This window comes from Felis catus, chromosome D1 (genome assembly GCF_018350175.1).
Source record: "Felis catus isolate Fca126 chromosome D1, F.catus_Fca126_mat1.0, whole genome shotgun sequence".
NCBI lineage: Eukaryota > Metazoa > Chordata > Mammalia > Carnivora > Felidae > Felis > Felis catus.
The window spans coordinates 64,711,558-64,721,161 of NC_058377.1; the positions used below are offsets into that span (position 1 = coordinate 64,711,558).

Below are 9,604 nucleotides of genomic sequence, written 5' to 3' on the forward strand. Positions count from 1 at the left end.
CATCTTTGGAAGAAAGTTGCTGCCTGCATTAAGATGATGGGCAATCATACCACAGCGAGCACATTCCTTCTGTGGGGGTTTTCCAGTTTCCCAGACTTGCAGGGTCTCCTCTTTGTGGTGATTTTCTTCTCCCATGTGACCATCCTAGCTGCAAATGTGTGCATAATGGTGGCCATCAAGCTGAGTCACAACCTTCACACCCCCATGTATTTTTTCCTCTGTGGCCTGTCCTTTTCAGAAACTTGTACCACTATGGCAATCATCCCCCGCATGCTAGTGGACTTGCTGTCAGATAGCAAGGCCATCTCTCTTCCTGAGTGTGCCACACAGATGTTTTTCTTCTTTGGCTTGGGAGCCAATAACTGCTTCATCATGGCTGCCATGTCTTACGACCGTTACACTGCCATTCACAGCCCACTGCACTATAAGGTCTTGATGACCCATAAGATCTGCTTTCAGTTCATGATGGCCTCTTGGATGGCTGGGTTCCTGGTTTCTCTGTGCATCGTCATCACTGTATTCAACTTGTCTTTCTGTGACTCCAACATCATCGAGCACTTCTTCTGTGACATCTCACCTGTGGTCTGCCTTGCCTGTGATTACACCTCCCATCACGAAATGGCTATTTTTGTGCTCTCTGCCTTCGTGTTGGTGGGCAGCTTTGTTTTCATTATGATGTCCTATGTCTTCATTGTGTCCAGAGTTGTGAAGATGCCCTCTGCCAAGGGGAAGTATAAGGCCTTCTCCACTTGCTCCTCCCACCTCACTGTGGTGTGCATACACTATGGATTTGCTGGCTTTGTCTATTTGAGGCCCAAGGACAGGGACTCATTCCGTGAAGACATGCTGATGGCGGTCACATACACAGTGCTGACACCTCTGCTTAACCCCATCGTTTACAGTCTCAGAAACAAAGACATGCAGACAGCCCTAAGGAAGGTATTAGGCAAGACAAATAGGTTCATCCCTCAGATGGGGAGTAGAAGAACACTGGACATTAAAAATGTACAGACTGTTGATAAATAAAAGTGGAAAAAGTGGAGTATTTCTAATCAAATCAACCCTTTGTGTACAAAACATTTGAAGTATTAACTAATTACCTAATATATCCTGGCACCAGCATTTTTTCTAGTACAAACTATATATAGTTTTAAAATATGTGTAAATATGTGTGTATGCATATATACATATAAGAATGCATCAGTGAATCAAAACATGTTTTGCGACACAGTATTTTCACAGTAGGAGCTGAATGAATCTGTTCATGGATTATTGTTTTGGTCTCATTCCTAAGAACTTTTTGACTAGTTGTACATCTTGAATATGTTCTCCTCTTTTCTCCTATTCTTAAGGTTTATCGTTATACATTTTACATCTAGGTCCTTATTGTGTTTTGAGTTAATAGTTATATAAATTGTGAGGTTTTATGTTGAGGTGCTTCTGCCCTCCATGGATGTCTCATTCCTCCAGAGCCATTTGTTGAAAGCCCTTCCTTTCACTGGATTCCTTTGTACCTTTAAAAAAATCAGCTGAACACACTTGTATAGGTCTTTCTCTGGATTCTCTTCAGCCTCAGTGGTTTATACATCTATTCTTTCATCAGTACCACACTTCCATCAGTATCCTTCACTTTATTCTTCTCTTTAAAAATTATTTTATATATTCTAGGACCTTTCTTTTTTAGTGCTTAGCATTTAGTGCTGTGAATTTTCCTCTTAGTACTGCTTTAGCTGAGTCTCACATGTATTGATATTTGCCTTTTTATTTTCATTCTGTTGTATGTTATTTTTTAAATACTGAGGTCCCAGGTCTTTTTTTTTTATCATTTATTTTCTGTTTGGAGAACTTACTTTAGCAATCACTCAAAGGTTGTTTTGTTAAACAGAGCAAATTTTCATAGCTTTCCTTCATCTGAAATGTCTTTATTACTCCTTCGTTTCTGAAGGCTATATCTTGCCAGTCGTAAATACATTTGCCAATTCTTTGCTTTTAGTACAGATGGTCCCTAACTTACGACAGTTTTGGCTTGTAATTTTTTTTTAACTTTACATCGGTGTGAAGGCAATTTTCATTCAACAGAACCCATACTTCAGTTTTGAATTTTGACCTTTTCCTGGCACTTGTGATACTGGGTGGCGGCATGGAGTTACAACAGGAGAACACACAACCGATAACACTCACAACCATTCTGTACTCACACAACCATTCCGTTTTTCACTTTCAGTACAGCATTCAATAAATTACATGAGATACTCACTACTTTATTATAAAATAGGTTTGTGTCAAATGGTTTTGCCCAACTGTAGGCTAATGCTAGGGTTCTGAGCATGTGTAAGGAAGGCTGGGCTAGGTGTTCTGTAGGTTAGGTGCCGGGGTCCAGCCCTAGCAGGTCCAGGGGTTCCCGAATGATGAACAGCATTGGCGAAAATAAAATAAAATAAAAGGATACAGACAACAGCAGTGTGTTAGACTGGCCGCTTTATTGTGGCAAGCGTGGCATTATATTTGTTAGCAAAATCCTTGTAGCGTGTGTTATCTACGTTTCTCACCATTACCTAATTCTCAAAATGTTCCTTTGTGTAGTCACACATTAGGGAACAATATAGTTATTTTCTTGTAACATTCCCTCCTGCCCTTTCAAGGTCATCTAGCTCTCAACACCTCAAGTGGAATGTTTTACAAGGACATGACTTCTTAATTGTTCCTTTGTACCATTTGCAGTACAAGGGACAAAAGTATTCACTTTGGGGTGCCGGGAGGGAGCCAGGAGGGCCCTGGGAACCCACGCCTTATGCACTCCCAGAGAGACATGTATACCTAGGAACTAATGAATCATTCTTTACCTTAACCCACCAGGTCCAGTTATCATCTGGAATGCCTCCTGGGGGCCAAGTGGGCCTAGGGGTTGGAGTAACTTGTATCCATAGATACATTCCTTTGTTGCCGAGTGGGGATTTTGAACCCATTTCCCCCTCCTTGGCTGGGAAATATATGGGGCTATCCTTCCTTTAGGTAGAGGAGTCTTTATAGGGAGTGGCAAGGGCTGGATGTAGGGCCGCATAATTTCCCTGCGTAATCTTCTTCTTTCCCCGATGGTTCTTTTCCTGGGGAGTCTGTCGTGGGCAATTCCCCAACCGACAGATCCCCAGGTACTTTCATTGGTAGGGGGGCTGCCCCGACCAATGCTAAGGCCACATCACATAAAAGCAGGAGTACAAGAAGCTTCACTGTCAGTGGGCCGCCATGCAGTCCCGATCCGTCCACCACCCGGGCTCTGCCATCAGGCTGGTTGGATAGCTCGGCTTCCAGCAGTTAGGCATATGAAACGTGTTTTCAGCCCTGTTGAAGTGTAGCTGCAAGCACCATGTGAGTGTGTGTGTTCAGCTTCCTACTGGGCACTACTGACACAACTCTAGCAAAATGGAGTGCCAACTCACGCTGCCTGCCTACACATGGCTGAGATCCATCTCAGCCCTGATCTTCATCCCTGATGATGAAGCCATCTTCAGCCCTGATGGCTCTTTCTCAGAGAGTATGACACTGGCGCATGCCTCCTTGCCTCCAGGTGAGCTCAGCTCTTTTTTTGGGCTCCATTGCTACTAAGCAGGGGAGCAGAGAGCTGGTTCACTCTGCCTTATTGTTGCAGGGTATGGGGGAAAGCTCAGCTCCCCACTGGTGCAACTCCCAAGTAGGGCTGGAGGCACGAGGAGCAGATACCATTACCAGTCACCTCACACTCCCTCATTAAGTCTCATGCTGCCAGGTGACAGTGGAGGCTCATTTTGCCCCTGGACTCCGCTGACATTACCCTGATCAAGGATTCAGAGGGTGGGTGGGGTGAACATCAGCAACCTGCTTGGCCCCACTGAAACCTGGAGATGGGTAGCAGGTATGATTTTCCACAGGTATTTGTCTGGAGTAGGGAAGGTATTGCCAAAAGGTTTTCTGTTTTGTTAAGGCCATTCTTTTCCACTTTGGCTAGGAGAACCTGGGTTTTCATAGCAGCCTTTTTGTCTGAGTCTCTTGGTGGTTCTGGACTGGAGGCTTCTGTAGCATCCTGTCCAGGATAGAAGGAAACCCAGGGACTCACTGCTGTTTGTTACTCAGTTCCTTTGCTTATTTGTTTTATCTGTAAGTGTTTAGGGGGATTTTTCTGTTTTTGTTTTTGTTTTGGGGGGGGGGGTTTGTTTGTTTTTGTTTTTGTTTTTGCCAACAAGAGGGAGGTCCTGAGAGGAATGGAGCTACTTCATCTTTAATAGAACCAGAAGTCTATGCTTTCAAACATTTAAAGATATTTATCCACCTTCTTATTTATGTTGTGATGACAAGCTGGTCTAATACAAGCTAGCCTGACATATCTAACACAGAAATGTCTACCCTAAACTCTGAACAGAAAGAGTTGGCTGGAAAGGAATGTACCTGGGACAGATGAAAAAGTCCTCTAGCGGTGAAGATGTTTCAAGGAGACCCTCACTCCAGCCCTCCAGAGAGTATATGCCTTAAAAGAAGGCAAAATATTTAGAGGATATTTGTGACCTTGAGCTTTTGCTTAACCTTTATGCACCTCAGTTACAGCCTCTGTAAAAAAACAAAAACAAAACAGGTTAGAAAAAAGACTTCATAAGGTTATTCTGAGGATTAATTGGGTGAATACATGTAAATCACGAACAGTACCTGGAGTGTAGTAAACAATCCCATCGTGTTAGCTCCTGTTGCAAATACCACCGTAGCTGGTATTACTTCTTTTGCTAACATTTGATTTCTAGATCTTGTAACTCTGCAGCCATGCACATACATGAGGGAGACATCATTTGACTGAGGAGGGCGATTACAAAACTTTTACTAAACTAGGATGAGATTCTAGTTGCCAGTCTGTGAAACAATGTGGAGGCAGTGGCATAATTGTGGTGAGCATGAGTTTGTGTAAAAGCCTCTTATGACCATAGCAGGATCTGACCCAGACGCTCACTTACTTGAGCTGGTGTGATGCATTCAGCAGCTCAGTGGCCAAGACTGTAAGGCAGTGGAGTCAGCGGTTCATGCCAGAGCAAAAGCTCATTCAGTCATCCATTCACTTATTAATTTTTCATTCACTCATTTCAAATACGCATTTAGGCTGGCTGTGTATAAACTAGATGCATGGAGGAAGAGCAGAGACACTGTAGTATCTGTGGAAAGCTTCCAGCATTGTGGAGAAAGCAAATATTAAATCTGTAACTGTAAGTGCACTGAGTATTCTGAAGAAAATATACAGAGTTCTGCAGGTATAGTTAATTTGTTCTGGAGCCTCAACGAGGCTTCTCAGAGGATAAGAAACAACATTGAAGTTGGTATCTATAGCATAAGTAGGTGTTACCAAGGTGAGGGGAAAAATGAATTCAGGTAGAGGCACTGCATGTAAGAGGGTCCTGCGGCAGCAAAGAATATAGACATATTTGAGGCACCTAGATGGCTCAGACAGTTAAGCGTCCAACTTCGGCTCAGGTCATGATCTCATGGTTTCAAGCCCCATGTCAGGCTCTGTGCTGACAGTTCAGAGCCTGCTTCAAATTCTGTGTCTCCTTCTCTCTCTGCTCCTCTCTCACTCATGCTCTGTCTCTTTCTTTCTCTCAAAAATAAAATAAACATTAAAAGGAAAAAAGAATATGCACATGTTTAAGGATTTAAAAGAAGACTGAGGGGGGCGCCTGGGTGGCTCAGTTGGTTAAGCGTCCGACTTCAGCTCAGGTCACGATCTCGCGGTTCGTGAGTTTGAGCCCCGTGTGGGCCTCTGGGCTGATGGCTCAGAGCCTGGAGCCTGTTTCCGATTCTGTGTCTCCCTCTCTCTCTGCCCCTCCCCCGTTCATGCTCTGTCTCTCTCTGTCCCCAAAATAAATAAACGTTAAAAAAAAAATTAAAAAAAAAAAAAAAGACTGAGGGGTCAAGTAGGATTTATTCCCAGGATGCAAGAGTGGTTCAGTATTTGCAAATCAATGTGATCATGTCAGTAAGAGAAAGGATAAAAACCATATGATCATCTCAATAGATGAAGAAAAAGCATTTGATGAAGTACAGCCTTCATTTAGAATAATAGCCCTCAACAAAGTAGGTGTAGAGGAAACATCTCAACAAAATAAAGGTCATATATGAAAAACCCATAGAGAACATCATACTCGGGGGCGGGGGGGGGGAGGGGAATGAGAGCTTTTTCCTTAAGGTCAGAAACAAGATAAAGATGTCCACTCTCACCACTTTCATTCAACATAGTACTGGAAGTCCTAGCCGCAGCAATCAGACAACAAAAGGAAATAAAAGGCATCCAAACTGGTAAGGAAGAAATACAACTTTCACTATCTGCAGATGACATGATGCTTTATATGAAAAACCCTAAAGATTCCACCAAAAAACCATTAGAACTGATAAATTAATTCAGTAAAGTCACAGGATACAAAATCAATATGCAGAAATCTGTTGCATTTCTATACACTAATAATGAAGCAGCAGAAAGAAATTAAGAAAACAGTATTATTTACGATTGCACCCAAAATAATAAGATACCTTAAGAATAAACCTAACCAAAGAGGTGAAAGACCTGTACCCTGAAAACTATAAAACACTGATGAAAGAAACTGAAGACAACACAAATAGACATTCCATGCTCATGGGTTGGAAGAACAAATACTGTTAAAATGTCTACACTACCCAAAGCAATCTACACATTTAATGCAATCCCTATCAAAATACCAGCAGCATTTTTCACAGAACTAGAACAAAAAAATCCTAAAATTTATATGGAACCACAAAAATTTGGCTACCCCAAATATCCAAAGCAATCTTGAAAAAGCAAAGCAAGGCCAGAGGTATCACAATTCCAGGCTTTGGGTTATAGTACAAAGCTGCAGTAATCAAAACAGTATGGTACTGGCACAAAAATAGACACATAGATCAATAGAACAGAATAGAAAACCCAGAAATAAACCCACACTTATATGGTCAATTAATCTTTTGATAAAGCAGGAAAGAATATGCAATGGAAAAAAGATAGTCTCTTTAACAAATGGTGTTAAGAAAACTGATCAGCTGCATGCAAAAGAATGAAACTGGACCAATTACACCATACACAAAAAATAAATTCAAAATGGATTAAAGACCTAAATGCAAGACAGGAAACCATCAAAATCCTAGAAGAGAGCACAGGCAGAAATGTCTCTAACATTAGCCGTAGCAGCATTTTTCTAGATATGTCTCCTAAGGCAAGAGAAACAAAAGCAAAAATAAATTATTGGGACTTCATCAAAATAAAAAGCTTCTGCACAATGAAGGAAACAATCAATAAAACTTAAAGGCAACCTACTGAATGTGAGAATATATTTGCAAATAACATATCTGGTAAAGGGTTAGTATCCAAAATATATAAAGAATTTATAACACTCAACACCCAAAGAACAAATAATCCAATTTAAAAATGGGAAGAAGACATGAACAGATATTTCTCCAAAGAAGACATCCAGATGACCAATAGACACATGCAAAGATGCTCAACATCACTCATCATCAGGTAAATGCAAATTAAAACCACAGTGAGATGTCACCTCATACCTGTCAAGATGGCTAAAATCAAAAACACAAAGAAACAACAGGTAGTAGTGAGGATGTGGAGAAAGGACAACCCTCTTGCACTGTTGGTGGGAATGCAAACTGGTGCAGCCACTCTGGAGAACAGTATGGAGGTTCCTCAAAACGTTAAAAATAGAACTACCCTATGATCCAGTAATTGCACTACTGAATATTTACCCAAAAGATATACACTAATTCAAAGGGATACATGCAACCCTATGTTTACAGTAGTAGTATTTACAGTAGCCAAATTATGGAAGCAGCCCAAGTGTCCATGGATAGATGAATGGACAAAGACGAGGTGGTATATATATACAGTGGAATATTTTTCAGCCATAAAGAAGAATGAAATCTTGCCATTTGCAAAGATGTATAGAGCTAGAGAGTATAATGCTAAGTGAAATAAGTCAATCAGAGAAAGACAACTACCATATGATTTCACTCATATGTGGAATTTAAGAAACAAAACAAAGGAGCAAAGGAAAAAATAGAGACAAAGCAAGAAACAGCCTCAGTTATAGAGAACAATCTAATGGCTACAAGAAGGAAGATGGGTGGAGGATGGGTGAAATAGGTGAGGGGGATTAAGGAGTGTACTTGTCATGATGAGCACTGGGTGATGGATGGAAGTATTGAATCACCATATTGAACACCTGAAACTAATATAACACTGTATGTTAACCAAACTGGAATTAAAATTAAACGGATAAATCTTGCCTCTTTTCTAAGCTCTCTGGGGAATATTAATTAAAGAAGTAATCTCTTTAGGTTTATGGTCATGGTTGGTGTATGGAGAATGAATTGGAAGAGAGTAAAAGATGGTAGAGGAAAGCTAGTTAGGGTTGTATTAGTCAGGATTCACCAAAGATACAGAACCAGTAAAAAAATATATATGAGCATGTAAGTACATATACAGAGAGAGAGAAAGATTTTAAGGAAGTGGTTCACACAGTTGTTACAATCAGCAGTTTCAAAATCCACAGGGCAGTCCAGCAGACTGGAAATTCCATAAGAATTGATGTTGCAGTCTTGAGTCCAAAGGTATTATCCTTCTTTTTCAGAGGACCTCAGTTTTTTTCTCTTCAGGCTTTCAACTAATTGAACAACCCTAATTGGACAACTAATTGAATTACCCTTGGAGGGTAATGTACTTTACTCAAATTCTACTGATTAAATATTACTAACATCTAAAAATACCTTCACAGCCACACATAGACTGGCGTTTGACCAAACAACTGATCACCATAGCCGAGTAAAAGTAAGCTATCACGGTAGTTCTGTTGTACAATAAATGTATGAGGTAGTCGTTTGAAATAGGATTGCTGACGACAGAAATGAAAAGACGTAGGAAGTAAATATTGGACTCTGAATGTATCACACTTTGTGATCGGATGTAGGAATGTGAAGGAGGGGAAAGAATTCAATTTCTTTTTGGGGTTTGGAATCCATAAGCTGATTGAATGAGGTACCTCTTACTGGGTTACAGAGTATCGGAGGGAGCAATTTGGGGTGGGAAATAATACTTTAGTTTGAGATAAGCTGTGCTCGGCTTTTATTAGACAAAAATATTTTTGTCTAAAACATTAAAGAGAGGACTAGGAAAGAGAAATAAGCATGATAGTGGTCAGCACATAAAGGAAAGTTAAGCTTTATGGGGGGGAAACACAACCCAGTCCCCTCCAGCTGCCTTCACAGGATGTGAGTCTCTCCATGAACAAGTCACTCTAAGAGTTGTTTGTTTACTCAGTCTCTGAGGAGTTCAGGAGTCACACTCACTCCCACAGAGAAGTCACCTGTCTGACCTGACAGAGGCATTCACAGGTTAGGCCGGGGCATCTCGTCCTGTTCTTTTATGAGGCCCTCTGCAGCTAGGCTGGAGCCAGGGTCCACAAACAGGCCAGCATTTATGGGTCCACAGAGCCCGTCCCCAGCAGATAACCTTACTGCAAAAATGTTTCCAGTTGTTTTACTCTCTGGTTCCCCTTAGTCATTTCCCCTCAGAATATAC

The 9,604-nt window shown here is 41.1% G+C and overlaps 1 protein-coding gene across 1 annotated transcript; it reads left to right on the forward strand.

Moving 5' to 3' along the window:
- Positions 1-33: 33 nt before the first annotated feature.
- On the forward strand, positions 34-1,026 carry LOC101088359 (olfactory receptor 10Z1-like). The gene has a single exon (XM_003993079.4). It carries the CDS (start codon positions 34-36, stop codon positions 1,024-1,026), a length of 993 nt encoding a protein of 330 aa, XP_003993128.3.
- Positions 1,027-9,604: the final 8,578 nt, after the last annotated feature.

What these genes read in the sequence shown, in the direction of transcription:
- LOC101088359 (XM_003993079.4), top strand. Translation starts at nt 34, where the DNA reads ATGATGGGCAATCATACCACAGCGAGCACATTCCTTCTGTGGGGGTTT.